This window comes from Elephas maximus, chromosome 4 (genome assembly GCF_024166365.1).
Source record: "Elephas maximus indicus isolate mEleMax1 chromosome 4, mEleMax1 primary haplotype, whole genome shotgun sequence".
NCBI classification, from domain to species: Eukaryota; Metazoa; Chordata; class Mammalia; order Proboscidea; family Elephantidae; genus Elephas; species Elephas maximus.
The window spans coordinates 98,820,096-98,841,226 of NC_064822.1; the positions used below are offsets into that span (position 1 = coordinate 98,820,096).

The 21,131-nt window shown below is 36.8% G+C and overlaps 1 protein-coding gene across 9 annotated transcripts in view; it reads left to right on the forward strand.

Moving 5' to 3' along the window:
* Positions 1-21,131, forward strand: part of TMEM117 (transmembrane protein 117) — a 568,932-nt gene that overhangs the window by 281,670 nt on the left and 266,131 nt on the right. For 8 of the 9 annotated variants that reach the window (XM_049882884.1, XM_049882881.1, XM_049882877.1 and 5 more), the window contains one exon: positions 6,138-6,237. The exons of the other annotated variant lie outside the window; for it this stretch is intronic. In XM_049882884.1, coding sequence (XP_049738841.1) covers positions 6,160-6,237 — 78 coding nt within the window. In that variant the 5' untranslated portion in view covers positions 6,138-6,159. The remainder of the gene's footprint in view (positions 1-6,137; positions 6,238-21,131) is intronic. 9 annotated transcript variants of the gene reach the window in all.

Here is a 21,131-nt window from a genome sequence, read left to right on the forward strand (position 1 = left end):
TTCCGACTCATGGCGAGCCTATAGGACAGAGTAGAACTGCCTCATAGGGTTCCCAAGGAGTGGCTGGTAGATTCGAACTGCTGATCTTTTGGTTAATGGCCAAGCTCTTTACCACTGTGCCACCAGGGCCCCATTAGTAGTAGAGACAAACCCATTTTGAGCATCCAATTACATTGCGTATTCCTGAACTGTTCATAAATGTGAGAGAAAAAAATTGAACCAAGGAAGGAACTTGAGGTACATCCACAACAATTCTGTAACTTTAGAATGAATTTTGAGGTTATATTTCTTTTTAGCCTTCTAAATTTCTAAAGTTTGATTTGAAAGGACAAATAACAAATGTAATTGGGCAATGACCATTTGAAGGGTCATGAAATAAATTTTTCTTTCTTTACACGGATAAAATAAATGTATTTTACTATATAGCTCGTGTATTGTTTATGCTAGCAAACTGGTGCACTAAATTATGTATTGGTATCTAGTCTCATTAAAAAGATTCCTTTACAAACAAGAGGATTCGGTAAAAAAGAGACCGTGAAGAAATTCTACAATACTTTTTTTTCATAATTAGTCAACTCACTTATTTTCAAAGTAAGTGTACAACACATGATTGCAGAAAGCCAAGGATACGTTCTTTATTTTGATTTGATTATATTCTGACATCTAGCTTTTTATCCTAGAAGAGGAAATAAAAATGATACAGTGGTACTCCATTCTAAATGGGTTAGAGTATCATAAATGCGTGGTCCACGTTTTATCTCTGATGCTTTCTTTTAGTTTATCTTATATTGGAAATCCTTGTTTTTATCTTTTATTCTTTGATCTTCTTCCTAGTTTTGCGCTGGTGTCAGATGATATAAGTAATCTTCTTATATTAATGAATTGACTACTTAATTAATTCAAATATTTATTCCTATTATAACATAGTTTCACCTGCATAGGTGAATGAAATGTGTTCTCCACCCCGATGAATTTAACTCCATCTACAGTCTTAGCTGGGGAGTTTTAGTTGGTATCTTATCAATGAGCATTGCTAAGTCTGGATCCAATTTTAATCATCCCAGCCTACTTACGACAATTGTCTGCAGCATTCTTTACATTCCAGTGAATTTTTCCCCATAGCTTCATACCCTAGGTCTGCCTGGAAGATCCTTATATCTGTATTCAGCACCATCAATGTTGTTCATAGCAAAAAAAAAAAAAAAAAAGGAATTTTTAGCAAAATAGTAAAATATGGCTGTTTGGATTTGGATTATTGACTAAGTAAATAGATTATAAGCAGTTAATTATTTAATTATAGGCACAGTCCGGGAAAGGGTTAATAAAATTAATCTAAGTTTAATCCCTGGCATTTTGTAGTGACAGTTTTTCACCTCAATATCTTGGGAATATTTAGATTTTTTGCTTCGGTTTCATGGATGCTGGTGCTTGTGTGAGTCAACTCCTTATTCATGCTTTACTTGTGTGTAAAGCCCCCAATCTTGTTTATTTTGCCCATGCAGGCTGGGAGAGACAGCTGTGACACCACGAATCCAGCTGGCCGCAGATGGATTTTCACTGAAGCGTGAATCCATATTGGTTTGGTGATCTATGTTTACTGCCTCCTGTTTCAACTTCTGGAAAGGCTCAACGCCTAAATTATCTGTTTTTGACTGCTTCCACTTACGTATGCGCAGTAGACTCAAGTGAACTGGAACTTTTGCTGTTAGTGATCAAGACTCTCATCTGTTAGTCGAGTCATTATATTATAATTTTATTGACTGCATAGCCCATGTTAGAGTCTGTTTAGGTTATGGTCATTTAGCACATAGATTTCACTAGCTATGATCGTCTTGATAGCTCATGTTTTCAGGCTGTTATGCTAAGTATGAACCTTTCCCAACTCTTGTATATTGGATTTTCCACACATTTGTTATGGATTTGATGGTTAAGCTTGAAGTATCAAGAAAAAATAAAAACTGAAGTTATAGCCTGAAAAAAATATATTCATTTAGTATCTTTAAAAGCAGAGAGACTATGTTCAATGGTCAATATTTACCTGGAAGACTGGTAAAACTATGCATAGTGGAAATAACCAGCTAAAATTCAAATCAAATAAACAAATGATCTATGAATAGTTGAAATAAACTAAACTAAAACTTTAATTGTGCCTCCTGGCAAATAAAATTTAATTCTGAATCACTCCTCAAAACTTTTGGGTACGAAGCCTCACCGTTTCACTTTTTATAGGGTCCAGTGTGATATTTAAATTGGTTAAAATTACTGATATAAATATACGCATACTTTGTCATTTACAACATGAGCAGGAAAATTGAAATGTTAATGGAAATATAAATAAATGAACTAGTAACTGAAAGTTTTTATGAGTGTTTTGCATATTTGTAATTTTTTCTCCTATTGGTTCAAAGTAGCAACAATAAGAGTATCTACTAACCTTTATACACCACTCTTCACTTGGTGGTGTAGTGGTTAAGAGTTCTGCTGCTTACATTGTTATCATGACATCTAGTATGCCACAGCCATGGGGGAGGAGGGAGTTTTTTGTTTTGTTTTGTTTTTTAATTTCACACTGCTATATATTATAGATTGAATAAAGGGCAGCTATGGGGCCCTGGGGAAACCCTGGTGGCATAGTGGTTAAGAGCTATGGCTGCTAACCAAAATGTTGGCAGTTGGAATCTACCAGGTGCTCCTTGGAAACTTTAGGGGCAGTTCTACTCTGTCCTATAGGATTGCTATAAGTTGGAATGGACTCAATGGCAACAGATATTTTATGGGGCCGTGGTGGCACAGTGGAAATCCTGGTGGCATAGTGGTTAAGAGCTATGACTGCTAACCAAAAGGTCGGTAGTGCGAATCCACCAGAAGCTCCTTGTTGCTTGATGGCAACAGGTTTGGCTTTCTTTTTCTGGTGACACGTTAGTTAAGAGCTCCCCTACTAACCAAAAGATTGACAGTTCAAATTCACGAGCGTTTCCTTGAAAACTCTATGGGGCAGCTCTACTCTGTCCTGTAGGGTTGCTATGAGTCAGAATCGACTTGACAGCAGCGAGTTTGATTTTTTTTTTTTTTTTTTTGATATACTGCAGTCAAGAGGATATAAATGTATTTGGAGAAATAAAGCAAACACACAAAGCAATTTAAAATATTGTTTTTGCCTTCCTCTGTGGCAAAATTCTTAGTAATTCAATCTCATTTTATTTCTGTTTCTAGGGTTTTATGTACATAGATCTGCTCATGTCACATGGGAATGAATATAAATAACTTGTGTCACTTCATTCATAGATTAAACAAATGCTTATTGATCACTTATATACAGAAAGAATGCTAGGTACTGGAGATTCAATGGTGAACAAATACGCCAAAATATCTCCCTCCCCTCATGCAACTTATTATCTAGTTTTAGATAATGTGTTTTCTGTTGGTTTTCAGTGATAGGGCCCTGTCTTTTGATATTCTAGTCATTTTTGCATGAGTGTAGGATGTGAAGTATAAAAAAATTAGAGGATCCAGATGATAATTATATTCTTCCAGAAAAGGTTCTACCTTTCCTCTGTTATCCATTTCTGGTTTGTTCAACCCTTGTGGCTTATCCCTGCATAACTCTGTATTCTCCTGGGCCACACCTAGCAGGTTCTGAATTATAACAGTCTTCTCAGCATAATGAAGCTCCCAAACCTCTGCTCTGCCTTTCAGAGACTTTCTGCCTAGTCCTTTAGCATCCTCCTTGCACAAGATCAGAGTTTGGTAAATGTCTTGAAGGAAAAACCAACTGTGTGTCATGCTCTCTTCTAAGTCCCTCTTTTCTCACAAAGATCTTGTCTCTTAAGTCTCCAATGTCATCTGTCCAGCTCACTCAGACTGACCTCTCCGAGCAAAGCTAAGAGTCTCATCCTCTTGCTTTGCAGCGTCCCCAGAGAAAAAGCAACTAACCTTTCCACAGTTCTCTCCTATTTGGGATCTTGGCCTCTCTAGTTCTCACTGTTTTATCAGCTCTCTGATGTCTGTAAGCTTTTTTTTTTTTTGTAATTTTTGTATTTTATATAGTTTTTACAGTTTCTTTTGGCTGGATCACTGGTGTGCAAGCTTATCCATCCCACCTCTATTTTTAAATGCACGTACTGAAATAAAGGACTGATGCTTTCTCTTATACATGTCTATACAATCATATGGAATGTACTCTGACATTTCCACTCTACCCTCATGCATTCTATAAGTAATTGGGAAAGTGATGAAGTAGGACTTTGGTATTGAGAAAATTCTTCAAAATAGGTGTCACTGAAAGAGCTGTACAATTGCCATAGCTAATACTCTATAGTACCCTGTGTTCATTGCTCAGGAGCTGTTCAGTGATTGTGGTACTGAAGGGAGTAACACAAGCTGTCCATCAAGTTAACCTGGGAACTTTTAAGTCCTGCTTAGATTAATTAGCCATGGGTATGAGTGGGAGTACAACCCTTGAAGGTAGCTCTAGGGAGCTACAGCTTCTGGATGCTACCGTTGACTTATTATGAATTGTCCTGAAAGGAAATAAGACTTTGTCTTCATTGTCTAGAAAAATATTGGAGGGCAATGTAGAGATTGTGGTTTTTATAGCTCTACTAACCCTTATAGGAAGAAAATAAAGAATAATGGTTAAATGCCTGACTTTGGGGTCAATCAGATTTAGATTCAAGTCCTGTCCATTTACTAGATGCTTGACATGCTGTTTAATCTCTCTAAAGCCACACTTCAATATTTGTGAGATCGGGAAAATAATGCATTTCATTGTGTTGATATAAGAGTTGATGGAAACACTGTTCTTAAAGTGCTAATCATGATCCCTGGCACATTGTAAGCATGAAATACATGGTAGCTACAAACTTTCAGCTATTATGAAAGCCTAGAGACCCAGAATTTTGGGGTGAGAACTTGAAGACATTTATATAGAAACCCCAGGTAGGTAAATGAGCATGTGGAGAAAGAGTTGTTTCAACAGTTCATAAGTTTGCTTTTATAGCTAAATAAAACCATTTAAATATGTATTTATTTTACAGCTGACAGCCTATCTGAAATAATTTCAGACAAAACTGAATTGAAGACAGTTTATGTCTCAGTGATTTCATAAATGTGCTTCTTTATAATTTGAGTAAAGAACAAAAATATCCTTATCTGTTTTATGCTGTTTTACAGTTAATCTAGAAGAGTCAAGTTTAACTAGTCATTACATATAAGAAAGGCAACAAAATATAAAGTAAAAAAAAAAATCTAATTAAAAAAATTAAGACTGAAGGAGAGAAGCAACATTGATTAGTTCAGTTAGATTATCTGAGATCCAGCTTTTGTAGAAAAATTGCAGATGGGAAACATAACACCTAGGGTTTCCTTGAATATCAAATGAGAAAATGGAAATAAAGATTTCTAGTAAATGATAAGCCTGGTCTTGTTACTGGCATTTAATGGCCAGTTATACAGCCACAACTGAAATTCTGAATCTCTCTCTTAGCTGTGAAGAATATGTATTAATGTTACAGCAAGCAAACAAGAATTAGCTATGCAAAAAGAAAAGTGATAAAATGAAATCTTCCAGTTATTTTATTTAAGTATTTAAGTAATTTAAGCCACGTATATTTAAATCAAATTTTACATTGCTTCATTGTATGGAAAATTTTTTCTCACATCTTGACATTATGCCAAACAATATTCAAGTATGATATTATATCTAAAGCCTAGACCCAGTTCCTTTTCAATAGTTTTGACTTGACAAAGCTGAAGGAAAGTTAGTTTTTCTCTTGCCTTTCAAGTTACTCTAATTCAGGAAATGTTTCCGTTCTGCTCATACTTGAGTGAGCATGAAATGAAGCCTTTGCTGAGTATTTCTGTTTGATTTTCCAAAAGCTGTTGTCAGTCTTACAGCTCAAAAACGAAACCCAAATGGTAACTGGTGAAGCCGCATCCAGTCTTCAAATCTAATTGGAACTGACCCAGACACCCTCAGAACTCTTCTTAGCCTTTCAGATTTGTAAGCATATGTGATGAGACAAAAGTAAAAAAGCTTGTTGAGAGGGGAAAAGTCCCTTTGCTTGTTGCTGAATCAGAAGACTTTGACTACATGGCTCTCTGAGTCCGGACAATGTCTTGTGTGTTTGTTTCCACAGACCATATATCATTACAGACTATATGGGCATCCGAAATGAAAGTTTCATGAAATTAGCTGCGGTAGGGACCTGGATGGGGGACTTTGTCACAGCTTGGATGGTAAGAAAATTTTAACTTCACCCATTTCAACCAAGCATCAGATGAAAGGCATGATCATAATGTTGGACAGACTCTGCTTTTGGTGGCTTAGAGTAAAATAATTACTGTTTTTCCAGGGCAACAAGTTTATGAGTATAGACAAATCCAGAGATTATATACAATATCTGTAGCCCTCAGGAAAAAAAAAAAAATCAATGCACCTAGAATATTAATAATGATTCTCCACAGGGACATATTTATTTATAAATATACATATATGTAGTCATAAGTGTGCATTTTCACACAAACAATACACATTCAAAAATTAATAGAAGAATCTTCCCTGTGATGATCTGAATTCTATGAAGATTATTTTTGACATGTGCAATTTTCAGGTAAGGAATGTTGTTTGGTCTCTCTCAAAAGACCATATGAAACTCCTTTAAAAGGAATGTAAAAATAATTTTCTACATTGGTTTTCCCCGTTGAACCTGCAAACTTAACATTAACTAAGAGCTCTAAGAACTGCCTGTTGAAATCTCTTTTGCCATTATTAGTATCTATTATTATAAGCCTGCAGATAGACTGTACACCGTATCTTATGCTGAACTCAACTGTCGAGGAAGTAACTTCCATTTTAATCATTCATTAATTAAACTGAGATACATTGTGTAACAGACTCTAGGTCCTTTGAATGTGTAAGAGAACCTCAGAGTGACAAGAGCATAATTCCAATAAAGACTGGAAACTTTAACTTTAATTGACACCTTTCATAAGTGCGAAAAAAAAAAAAAAGTTAGTCCTAATTAACTAAATCCTTCCGTTTGCTTGAAAATGAGGATAAAGTAGTCGAAAAACTTGCCAAAAGAAGGATGATGCCCAGCCTAAACATATCCCCACAGATGATGTGTCCCAGATTCAATGGGGGAGATTGTCACAACACAGCTACTGCTATTTCTGTTGCCAGCTTTTTTTATCTAGCCCAGGTGTTTTCAGGGACAAGGAAGGAGTTATATCTTGACTGCTACTACTGTGATCATCCTGGAAGAGTCTCGAGTAACCACAAAAGGGTTTGTATAGTCTGTGTTTGAGCCTTTTCCCACCTCTCTTCATTTTTAGAATGTTAACAGAACAAATCACCAGATGTAGCCCATCCCATAAACTTTAAAATTTAAATTGAAAATGATTTATTTTATTTGGAATCACTAGAAATAAGAATTAGACTTGAGCCAGACATTGAGGCCAGGCTGCTTCATGTCAAAATTTTCCATTTTCCTAGGTGGTGGGTGGGGGTAGGAGGGTGGGGGTGGGGCAGAAATTATTTTGAAGGAAATATATATACTTTGAAAAGTGTGCTTTCCTTGAAATTTGAGGGGATGCCTTTGAGGAATTTCTACATTAACTGTAGATTTTGATTTTTTTTAATAATATTTTTAAGTGTTTTCAGTGAAGGTTTATATAGCAGTTAAGGTACCCATTCAACAGTTTCTACGCAAGTTGTTCAGTGACATTCTTCACAATGCGTGAACACTCTCATCGTTTTTTTCTGTTGTTCCATTTCCATTAATCTAGTTTCCCTGCCCCCTTACATTGTCATCTTTATTTTAAAGTAATTGTTGACTGTTTGGTCTCATATAGGTGTAGAATTTGATTTTGATGCAACTTTATGGTGAAGTGAAATAAAAATGAAAAAGGGAATTCAATCAAGAGTTCAGAAATCTGGATTCAATTGTTGACCTTGTGTCCTCTGGTTTCTCATTCCACAAATGATATATAATACTCTGAGCCTCAGTCTACACATTTTTAAAATGAGATTAACAGTTCCTACCTGTGTTATGCCCTGGTGGTGCTGTGGTTAGGCATTCAGCTGCTAACCTAAAGGCTGGCAGTTTGAATCCACCAGCCACTTCTTGGAAACCGTTTAGGGCAGTTCCACTCTGTCCTATCCAGTCCCTGTGAATCTGAATTGACTTCATGGCAGTGGGTGCCTATGTTATGGAGCCCTGGTGGCACAGTGGTTAAGAACTAAGGCTGCTAACCAAAAGGTCAGCAGTTCAAATCCACCAGCTGCTCCTTGGAAACCCTATGGGGCAGTCCTATTCTGTCCTATAGGGTCGCTCTGAGTCAGAATGGATGCAATGAGTTTTCTGGTTTTGACCTGTGCGTAGGTTTGATAAAAATATTAATTGTGTAGCACTTCTTAAAATGGCAAAAGTGTAAGGTAGACATAAGAGCTTTATTGCTATCATGGTTCATACTTGGAAACCCTGGTGGCGTAGTGGTTAAGTGCTATGGCTGCTAACCCAAGGGCTGGCAGTTCGAATCTGCCAGGTGCTCCTTGGAAACTCTATGGGGAAGTTCTACTCCGTCCTACAGGGTCACTATGAGTCGGAACAGACTCAATGGCACTGGATTTGGTTTTTGGTTCATACTTTTGGACTCTCAGCCCCTTGGCAAGGATCCCTGGTGGTGCAGCAGTTAAGTGCTTGGTTACTAACTGAAAGACTGGCTCTTTGAACCCACCCAGTGGTTCCATGGGAGAAAAGAACTGTCAATCCGCTTCTTCAAAGATTAAACCCCCAAAACCAAATGTATTGCCACTGAGTCAATTCTGACTCATAGCAACACTATAGAACAGAGTAGAAGTGCCTCATAGGGTTTCCAAGGAGGGGCTAGTGGATTCAAACTGTCAACCTTTAGGTTAGCAACCAAGCTCTTAACTACTAAGCCACCAGGGCTCAAAGATTACAGCCTAGAAAACCCTATGGGGTAGTCTACTCTATCACATGAGGTTGCTATTAACCAAAATCAACTTAAGGACACCTGACAACAACAACAGCAATCCCTTCGGCATAGTTCAATCCCTTGAGGTGATGGCAAAGGCAGAGGATCAATCCAAGCCTCAGGCTGCCTACAGTGCTTGACCCTTGTATGGAGGCCAGGAGTGTGAACATCCCATTTTATCCAGGCCTGGAGTCTAGAGGATCTAGAGTTTCCTTCCAATCACCAATGCTGGAATAGACTAAGACAACCTGGGTATAATTCCTCCTGATTTTTATCTAACACTGACCCTAACAACAGGACCTAGGCACTCACTCTGGAGTATGCAGACTTAAGGCTGCCATTTTATACATAAATAATTTCCTCTCTGATTAAGACACCATTTGTTTGTGACCCAATTTCATCCTCCAACTTCCACCTAGAATTTCCCTTGTGCTTCCTAGGACTATATAGTTCTGCCCCTATTTGATGTTTATATTATTACTTATTAGGACTTTTTTTTTTTCTTTAGCAATACAGGCCCATTTGCTACAGCAGCATTTAGGGGCAAATGCATGGTGCAGCTTTAACCAAAGACCTTTAACTTCTCATGACTGGATTCCTATTGTCCTCTTGTCTGCCCTACCTTTGTGGTTAAGGGAATGCAAACCATTTCACAGCTCTGCCTGTAGTATTGCTCTCTAAGGTTTGGCTGACCTTCATAAGTCATAGTTTCTCCTAAATTTACTGTCTTAATGCCTTCTATTTCTATTAGTGGAGTTCCTGGGTAGTGCCAATGGTTAATGCACTCACCTGCTAATGGAGGGGTTGGCAGTTTGAAGAAAGGCCTGGCGATCTACTTCCCCAAAATTAGTCATTGAAAACCTTATGGAGCACAGTCCTACACTGACACACATGGGGTCCCATGAGTCTGAATCGACACCACAGTAATTGCTGTTTCTCCCAGTGTCATGGATTGAATTGTGTCCCCCCAAAAAATATGTGTCAATCTGGTTAGGCCATGATTCCCAGTGTTGTGTGGTTGTCCTCCATTATGTGATTGTAATTTTATGTTGAGAGGGGTAGGATGGGATTGTAACGCTACCCTTACTCTGGTCACCTCCCTGATCCAAGGTAAACGGAGTTTCTCTGGGGTGTGGCCTGAACCACCTTTTATCTCTCAAGAGAAAAAAGGAAAGAGAAGCAAACAGAGAGTTGGGGAACCTCATACCACCAAGAAAACAGCACCATTTGTAGAGTGTGTCTGTTGGACCTGAGGTTCCTGTGCTGAGATGCTCCCAGACCAAGGGAAGACTGATGTATCACAAGGACCTTCCTCCAGAGCCGACAGAAAGAGAAGGCCTTCCCCTGGAGTTGACACCCTGAATTTGGACTTGTAACCTACTAAACTGTGAGAGAATAAATTTCTCTTTGTTAAAGCCATCCACTTGTGGTATTTCTGTTATAGCAGAACTAGATGACTAAGATAACCAGCTAGCATGATAAATTTTTACCATTTCTTATACCATAGAATGATTGACCTAATCAATGCTCCCAACACCCCAGAAATAAGACTGGCTTGAGGATCAAGAGGACTTTGTTTTAGACTTTTCCCAGCAATGTGCTCTGAGATAGGCCACTTAACCCTCCAGGGCCTCTCATCTTTTCTGTAAACTGAAGGAGACTGCAGAGTCCCTTTCTGCTTGTGTTATATGAAACATTGACATTCGTCCATTAAGTACAGGGATGGAAATAGGAAATGAAGCACGGCGCTCTCCTGATTTGAAAGTACAGTCACACCGGGAGGATTCCCAGAACACATCATTTCTATTCACTGACTAGGCGGTAAGTTTCTGTATAAATATTTATATGTCTACATATGTGTGCATTGATAACATTTAAAAAGTAATAGTTTTCCTCATGAGAGGAGTCTAAGGTAGCCTTGACTTTCATTTGTCTATAGAATTCTCATCATGAAATGAATATCAATGATGAAGGTGACTGTCGTGAAAAAGCAAGTGACTACTTACATTTCCAGTGAAAGTGTGCTTTTTAATGGATTTCTGAAATAGAGAATTTTTCTTTTATGGAAATAATTTTAAAACTTTCCATGGTTTTAAAAAATACATTAAGGACTGTGATTGACATCACAATCAGTCTAACAAATATCCTTGACCCCCATCCTAAGTGTCAAGCTCTACCAGGTCAGATTCCCAAGCAGTCCTGACTGCCTGGCTTTGCGTTCCACGTCATGCAGAAATCAGAAGGTATATAAGATGAGGTTAAGCTTACTGTCTTAGTTATCTAGTGCTGCTGTAGCAGACATACCACAAATAGGTGGCTTTAATGAACAGAAATTTATCTCCTTACAGTTTAGGAGGCTGGATGTCTGAATTCGGGGCACTGGCTCTAGGGGAAGGCTCTCTGTTGGCTCTGGAGGGAATTCCTGTCTTAGCTTCTCTAGCCCTGATGTTTCTCAGTTCCTTTGGGATCTCCAGGTGATACCCATCTCTCCTCATTTATATTTGCTTGCTTCTGTGCCTAATCTGTTCTTTTTATATCTCAAACCTGATTAGCTTTAGGACAACCCTACATTGATATGGCCTCATTAATATAACAAAGAAAACCCTGTTCCCAAATGGGATCATATCCACAGGTAAAGGAGTTATGATTCTAACAAACATTTTAGGGGAGGAACACAACTTAATCCCTAACAACTACTCTTTTTTTGGTCAATTTATTTTCTAAATTTTATACAAAGTTATGAGTGATGCAATCCAGAATTGAGCTGGCCCTTTGCAGCTGACAGCAGCAGGGAGGAGCTTTGTCATGAGGACGTTCATACAGCAAAGGCACTGGGTGTCTCATACAACACCATTTTCATGCATCCACACTTTAGCCCAGGCTCTGTACCATTCATTCAGCAAGGAACTGGGGATGGGTCTGCCAGTCCCACAGTGTGCTGCACGAGTTTTGCTGTTCTCCCTTCAGAGGACAGAGCTCACAGCCTCTGCTGAAGTCTAAGATGGCAGATCCTGGGCATCATAATAGCATATGCTCCCGCCTCTCACTAATATTAGTGGGAAAAAATGCTTCCTGTTTATCTGTACCTAACCATTGCCTTTCTCCAATGCTGCTTCCTCCTAGTTGCTTTGCTCTTACAGCATTAAATGGTACGGTGTATGATAGTCACGGGGACATCAGACCCCAGATTTGACGATCATCGTTATCAATCACTTTCCTGAAGAAGTTTGACAGATAAGTTGAAGTTGAACTAGGACCTAAGAAGACAACTCTGGTGGTAAATACCACTGTTGTTATGAAAACGTCCTTCCTTATACACACCATGTGCTGTGTGCATCAACCCCCAGTAATCACCAGGCGTTGCTTGGCTTTGACATATTCCCAAGATTGTCTGTGGGTGTGTGTGTATATGTGCCACTGCAAGTAAAGCTTTTACCATAGAGTGTAGAGCCATAGACACATACAGTAATTTAGTTCTTTACTTCAGTTCTTTATTTTAGTTTGATATAGTGACCATCTGTTTTTAAATGTGTGTGATTTTTCACAGGCTTCTTTTTTTCTTGAAACTTGGAGCTTCATTGCAGCCGGAAAAGCTTAGTCAATATCTTCATATGAAAATGCCTTTGGGTGAAAAGAACACAGCTTTTTAGTCAGAAGGAGCCCCGGTGGCACAGTGATTACAGCACTTGGCTGCTAACTGGGAGGTGATGTGGCTGTCTGCTTCCATAAAAATTTACAGCCTTGGAAACTCTGTGGAGGTTCTACTCTGTCCTGTAGGGTCGCTATGAGTCAGAATCAACTTGATGGCAGTGGATTTGGTTTGATTTTTGGTTTTGTAGTTGGATTATAACAAGGAATAAAATTTTTTAAATTGCTTATTTCTCCCTATTGAGGTTCTAGCAAGAATATGATTTTAGAAGAAAATGTGATTTTTAAAAATACATTTCACCCTTCTATTTTTAACCATACCTGGTTTATGTGTAAATACTCCATTATCTCTTTAAATATTTGAGTGACAAATTTTATGTTCTTATTTTTCAGGCATTTTCTATTTCTTCAGAAAGATTTTATAATTGATATTTATACATACTTACTGATATTTATGGTGCTATTATATTTGTTTCAAAAGGCCATGTTTATTTAAGAGGCAAAGCTGAAACACATGACTCTACTTGACTGTAAGTTTCTTGAGGGGAGTTTCAATGCCATTCATGTTCACAGTTATATTCCAGCACCCAGTGCAGTGCTGGGCACAGAATGGGTGCTCAGTAAGTATTCACTGAAGAAATAAATAGACCAGAAAAGTACAAAAGCACATCATGAGCACTGAGTTCCATTTTTCTTTCTTAGTTCAGTTTTTTTCTTATTGTTGGGAGATGGGCCTTCTACAGTGTTGGAAAGGGGCAAGGGAGAAGGGTTATATTGCTCAGGGCATACGGGTGTTGACTCTGTTCTTCACTCCAGCAACAATGCCATGCACTTGCTCATGCTGTTTCTTTCCATAACCAGGAGGATGCAATTGCTTGTATATATCCCTTGAGTGGAACTAATAGATCATTAATGTAATTTTCCCAGAATGGTGAAGTAACTCAGGAGTATAAAGGGCATTTTTTGGTAAAGCAAAGACTGAGCTTCTAAGAGCCTGCCAGGACTTTCTTGAATGGTCATTATTGCTGGCAGCGGCATAGCCCTGCTCAGTGCTCTGGGGCAGGAAGCTGGGTGGAGATATGTCCTTTCGGTCATTTAAGCAATGTGCAATTGCCACTTAAGACAGAAAGTTGGTTAGTTTTCAATAATCAGAGAATTAAAGAATAGTGTATACTTGAGAGTAATTTAAACTCTCTCTGGGTTAATATTTATTCACAAAACTAGGGCAGAATAAAAAAAATCAAAACCAAACCCATTGCCATGGAGTCAATTCTGACTCATAGCAGCCCTATAGGACAGAGTAGAACTATCCCATAGGGTTTCCAAGGAGTGGCTGGTAGATTCCAACTGCCGACCTTTTGGTTAGCAATAAGCTCATAACCACTGCGCTACCAGGGCTCTCAGGGGTAATATTTCTGCAGTGTTTGATAGTAAAGTATTTCTTGCAGCTTAAGTATAGAAAATATGAAATAAATTTTATAATTGCAGTAGCCCCCTTATCCTTGGCTTTGCTTTCCCCGGTTTCAGTTGCCCGAGGTCAATTTCAGTCTGACAAAGTTAAATAAGTAGCGTGATGAAACCTCTCACCTTTCAGCTCCATCCCGCCTGGGGACCACATTCACATATTTTTTATGACCATATATTGTTATAATTGTTCTATTTTATTGTTAGTTATTGTTAATTTCTTACTGCACCTGACTTATGAATTAAACTTTATCATAGGTATGTATATATAGGTCAGAACATAGTATATATAGGATTGGGTACTATCCACGGTTTTAGGCATCCAGGGGGGTCTTGGAACGTATCTCCCGTGGATAAGGGGGGACTACTATACATGCAAACCTAAAATATAGTGAACTTTTTATTGCCACTCGCTGCTTATTGTATACTTGCTATGGGAGAGTTTGACTATCTGTGTCTTTTTTCCTTTCACCAAATTAAAAATCGTTCATTTAGTTCATATTCTTCTACTATATTCATGTCACTATTTTATAGAGTGCTCTGCAAATGCTAAGTTTGTCGATGAACAATAACTAATGTCACATCTAGCTTGTTATTCCGTGTGGAATTGGGCTTGACAATTCATATTATGATCAATGCCAGTTTTCTAATTATTTCCCTTCCACTGATATTTCAAAATGACACAATAAAAAGCATAATTGAATTCGATGTTGTATCTGAAATAAAGTAGCACTAATAGCTTTGCTGAGCTTCATAATGGAAAAGAATTAGAACAGTGGAACATGGAATAGAAGGATCAGAGTTAGCAAACTCATAGAACAAGTGTATTTGACAAATGGAAGGGGTGCACACCAGGTATTTCACCACTGGAGCTGAACCCAAGAGCCCAGCATTTCTCTGAGCTTCTCATTTGCTCTGTCTTTCTTTCTGTCTGTTCATTGAAACTAGTTCATGACTTCAGCTTACTTACTGATCAGTTAACCCCATGTTTGGTAGATTTGTATGTTGCATTTCAGTATTTTGTAAAATGAAAGTGGTAACTGGATCAAGAATTTGATTAGGTAAAATACCATCTTTCTATAAAGATGCTGTCTTAAGTCAGATTCCCTAGAAAAAGAGCATGCATTAGGGGGTTTGGGGACACATGATTTATTGAGGAAGTGTCCTTCCTGAGAAACCTGTAAGGAGATGAGAGAAGCAGGAGAGGGAAGGAGAAGTAGCCAAGAAAAGATATTGTCATATGGCCTCTGGTAAAGCCTACCCTTGGCCTGATCCACTGGGTGAGCAGATGTTACGTTCTTGGGGAATGCAGTGTACCAGCAGGTGAAGAGGATCTTGGCAGGGCACCAACAGTGTCTGCTACTGCTGTACAAAACCCAAAGAGAGTAGATTTAATGGTACCCATAATTGTCAAAAAAGACTACCAGTTTATCTGATCATTTGACTGAAGCAAAGAATATGAGAGGAATATTTTTTACATTTCTTTTTTATTCATTAAGAAATGCGTAGACAACTAAATATGGTCATTTGGCTTTTGCCTGTATAAATATTTTAATGTCTCTATAAATATTTCAGCTTTGTGTTTTCATGTCCCTTTAAATAATAAGTTGTCACTAAAAAAATAATAAGACAGGATAGCCTAACCTCCTATCTTCAGATAGTATCACAGATAGTGATCAAGAGTCTTAATTTTAAAAGTATTAATAGAATATGATGTGGTATACAAAAGAATTTTTGAGTAAATAAAGTTGTAATATAGCATGTAGATATTTAAGAATAGAAGCACCAATTCAGGCTTGTGCGAAAACTTTCCTGTCCATGAAAAATGTCAAGAATTCTATAGTATGTAATAGGTATATTGTATGCAATTTGTATTCATTTATTAACAATTTATGGAATATGTCATACTAAGATTATGAAAGTCACCTAGGAACAAGTATTGAATTAAACGATATTAAGATATTAAGATATAAAAGACACTGGAGAAATACCTTATAAAAAGGCATTCCTACTGGAGGCGGGAAATGCTCACTTTCACTTCTTCCACCAACAACTCTGTTAGCTTCTTTCAATTCCATTATTCTTTATTTCTGTTACTGGATTTATACTTCCTCAAGGCAGGCTGTCCCCTTTGTCCACGCATTCTTTTTGATTTTCCTAACATAATGTTCCATATCTTTTAAAGCCCCACTTATCAATCACTTGCTTGAAGAAGTTCAAATAAAAGCCAGGAGAAATTGATAACAACAGCAACAACTCTGGTTCCAATGTCTGTGCTTTGAACTAATTATTCTGCCATATTAAATGATTTTCTTGGAACTATTTCATCAAAGATCTTAATAAGACATGGCGTATGACATAGAATTTGGTTTGATAATTTTTTTCCACCAGCGTGTCCATAAAATATGTTGACTTTTGCCATCAGCTGGGGAGAGGAGAATGCATATCTCCTTTGCCACCAAGTGATGCAACATCGCATTCCACCCAAATTATTACTTTTCACCTTCAGAAAATTCAACTACTTACTCCTAGTCTCTTTTGACAAACATAGGTGGATGTAAGCAACTTATTTCTGGGACCGGAAAACAAAGTAAAAGAGTAGCTTTATATTATGCTATCATTGTTTAAGGTAGGTACAGCAATTCCAGGTTATTTAAGTGCTAAGTGTTTTGTTTATGTGAAATTTCCTATCTTTTAGCAGTTGTTTGCCCCAAGGATTTTTAGAGCACTGAAGAATTTTATTTTCAGCATGTATGTCGCATTTGTAGTTAAATGCTCGGTAAACACGAAAAAGAAATTTATAGACATTAAGTACCTTGAAGTGCCTTGTTTTGTTGTTGTTGCTTTATGAAAGCCATTACATTGTGTTTTAGGATATTCAAGTATTTGGGTAAAGAGAGGGAATATTTTGGCAATGAATGGTTACGTAAGAGATTTCTTAAAACCCACATATTTAGCATGTATCTGTCTATATATATAAAGGCTGATTAGAAAATAAAAAACTTCCTTTTGCTGTGGATGACAAAATAAGTCCAAGTTTATACCTGACCTGGGCTTGACCCTAGCGTGCATCACCATGCTACTAAGTAGCTCAGTGAGAAATCCTAGAGTAGCTTTGAGAAGATGATACCGTGCAAGGAAAGGAGTCAATTAAGCATGCAGTAGTAATGGAACTTACTGGTTAAGTGTAAGGTCAAATAGACATCGTTGCTACTTCCAAATACTTCAGTTAAAACAGAAGATAAAGTCTACATCAATAGTTTCCTTAAAGCTATAGACCAGAACTCACAGAAAGTTAGGATACCATAAATGTCAATTTAAAAAATTCCACCCAAATTGTTCTTGATTACTAACCACAGGATATATGAGAAGTAATGCCTAAATGAGAGTGAAGTGCTTGAGATGAAATAGGAAACCTGGAGAGAAGCCATCTGTTTTCACTGAAAAGAATAGTACCCCTCATAAAGGTTTTTAAAATATATCATAAAAGATACTGTGAACCTGTAGCTATTGAAGAAAAATGAAAGCTAATAATTTTCAAGATCTGAGTACTTTTTCCTTTTTTTATATTATAATTACCCTAATTTCTATTTGGCATTTTCAATTTCAAATAGAGCTGATGGAATCAGTGTAAGATTTTTATTAAAAATACTGACTTCAAAATTTTAAAAAAATTTATATTGTTTAAATAAAAAATAGCAAAATGAACCAATTTTATGCCCAACCAGATGATGAATATCTAACCTCATTCATTCATTGAATAAATATGTATTTATACAATGACCATATAACTTATTATAAGGAGCCCTAGTGGCACAATCCTAAGCATTCAGCTGCTAACCAAAAGGTCGGTGATTCGAATCCACCAGCAGCCTGATCTGCTCCTGGAAAGATTATAGCCTAGGAAACACTATGGGACAGTACTTCTCTGACCTAGAGAGTCGCTATGAGTCATAATGAACTCAACAGTACACAGCAACAGTGTAATTTATCATACAATGAAATGTTTTTGGGTAGTAGAGGGGGACTAAGAATATTTAAAATTAAATAAATTTTGAATTATCTATTTATTGACCAATAAGTTGGTTTTACTATATTGGTAGAGCTACAAGTATCTTTTCAGAGACCTTTTTTAAACAAATTTTGTACTGAGATATAAAAATAACACATATCCTTGTCCATTAAAGCAAATATTTTAAAAACCTTTATATTGATTATCTAAACACTTAAAAAAAACTAGCAGAATAATTAACATTGGTACATATTCACATACTTTAATTACTTTCTTAGCCCTAGAAGTCTCTAATTCAGTGCTATTAATATCTTTCTGAAATTGTCAACACTCCCAATTGACTATCTGAATAGACCATAATATTTTTGAGAAAATACTTTCTCTAGCATCAAGGGGCCTGTAAAGCTTGGTGCAAATTCTGCTAAATGGAAGATAGTCTAAATTTATTTTTGGTACCATTTTAACCCAAACATTTTCTCAGATACCTATTTTAATTCAAGTATTTTCTCAAATATCATCATTATTTTCCACTGCCTTTGAAACTACTTTTTCCACCACAAATATTAACTGCTCTTTTTCCCATTCAAAGTACTTTTGCCCCACATATATTTTCACAAGACAAAACTCCATCATGTAAGTTGTTTCTGTGTATAATTTTTGAATATTTTATCAGATTTTGGTGCTGCAAAATTATAGGCCTTCTCAATTTTATTCCATTCCTTCAAATATTAAAATATATGCTCTTTCAGATATTTTTTCCACTGAAGCTATTCCAGAACACAGTCATAAAGTTTCAAAATTAAATCTTGCCAACAATTTGGGCTATCATTATTTAATTGGTTAATTCTACCCCTTTTTTATTTTTTACTTTTTGATCAGGATAAATTTTAGTGTTTTTCTGCTTATAAGCTTTTTTCCCCTGAATAGTTGCAGCTTTCCAAAAGTTTTAAAAACTAAAGATATTGATGAACTAGTTGCTGACTAACCAATTAAACATTTCCAATTGATTTTGAAGAAAATGCAAGTGATATTCAGAGGACTGGTTTACAAAAAAAGAACGTTTATTGCCACTGCAGGACACTTTGACAAAGTAATTCTCTGAAGACTCAAACATTTGTAAAATCAGAATGAGAGTAAGGTGTAAAGAAAGAAAATGCCTACTGACCTGGTGAAGTATTTTTGTGTATTCAATATCAGCTTTATCACAGAAATTTTTACTTCAGTTACTCTAACTACAAACAAAAAAACCAAACCCAGTGCCATCGAGTCGATTCCAACTCATATTCTAACTGGGTATATATAAAAATATTTGAGAATTTGACCATTCCCAATTTGGCCAGTAGAATTTCACAGTTTGTTTGATGCAGTTTTGAGAGATGTGTGCACCAAAATCAATTCCAAGTATCTTTCTGCTTCATAAATTTCTTAATTTGTTACAAACACTATTTCTTCCATGGTGCTATGCCTTGCCAAAATTTGTATTTGTACTACCCCAAAAGCAAATAATTTTATCATCAAACTTTTCAGGTCAATCTACAGTAGTGTTTATAGTAATAACAGCCTTATCACCTTTGACAGAAGGACTACCAAGAGCTTTACTTTGATTCCAGAAATTAGATGAAAATACTGAACTCAATAGTTCCATTATTGGAATTAGTCTAATTTTGTATTGGAAGTGTCTGATCACACCGATATAAATAGTTGTTTAAAAATTTAATGGGGTTCTTTTTCTGTTAGTGAGGCCAACACATTAGCAGCAATACTTTAGTTTTTCTACATGCTTAAGAAAATATAGATAACAAATTAAAGAAATTTATTTAAAGAGAAATCATTTGATCTAAATGAAAAACATTTCACAGAGTGATTTGTAAACACATCTGCAGACGCCTGTGAAAATCACAGGCTTTGAGGGCTCTGTATTTAGAATACCTGTTGAGGTAGGTGATGACGCTTTGTGTCCTCAGATTTTCATGTGTTCAGCAACATTATTATGGGCCTTATTGTTGATATTAAATGTCAATAAACTTTTTTTGCAAGTTCCATATTTATTATCAACTTTCATAGAAACAGAAGTTCAAAATTTTACTTTCATTAAGATTGCCCTTTTTTTTTTTTGGTTTCCTTCATAAGAAATTCTTGCAAAATAAAGGCACATTGTCAGTCAAATAAATTAATGGTTGTGGATTAACACAACCATTAAGTTAAAAAAATCCTACAACAAGAGCATTTAGACTACTCTCTGTATAAGACAGAACTGCTTACCCTCTATTTCCTAAAAATATTTTATTATAAAAAATTTCAAGTTTTTCTCACTGAACCTGCCCATCTGAGATCTGGCGGCTCTGTTCATCTTGTGGCCTATGGACAACTGGCTGGTTTATCAAGTGGCTTGCAGGGTACTTCTCCCAACACCACCTGACATGACTGCTAAGGAGTTAGCTGTTCCTATAGCAGTTTGTGCCTGAGTACACTTCATTTTATCAGGAAGCACCTTGTATGTTGTTTTTTGAAAAGGATTTGCTGTTTAAATTGAAAGGGTCAGGAAAAGAGAGATGGGTTATCGCATTTTATCTTTCAGATTTAAACACACGTTAAAAGGAGAACACTGTTTCTTGTGAGTATATCTCACACACTACTAGATGAGACTGTGAAAGATGCCTCAGGGACAAAGTAGATGACCACAAAACCCATCCTGGCTTATTTTAAGGCAACTATCAATAACGATACTAAAATACAACTAATTACTTCTACTACTAAAGTACTGTTGTTGTGTGCTGTTGAGTTGATTCCAACTAATAGCAACCCTTTAGGACAGAGCAGAACTGCCCCATAGGGCTTCCTAGGCTGTAATCTTTATGGGAGCAGGTTGACAGGTCTTTTCTCACAAAGAGTGGAACTGGGTTCAAACCACCACCTTTCGTTTAGCATCCAAACACTTAACCATTGCACCACTAGGGCTCCTTACTAAATTACTGCTACTGCTATTAAAAGAAAATAGGCATAAACA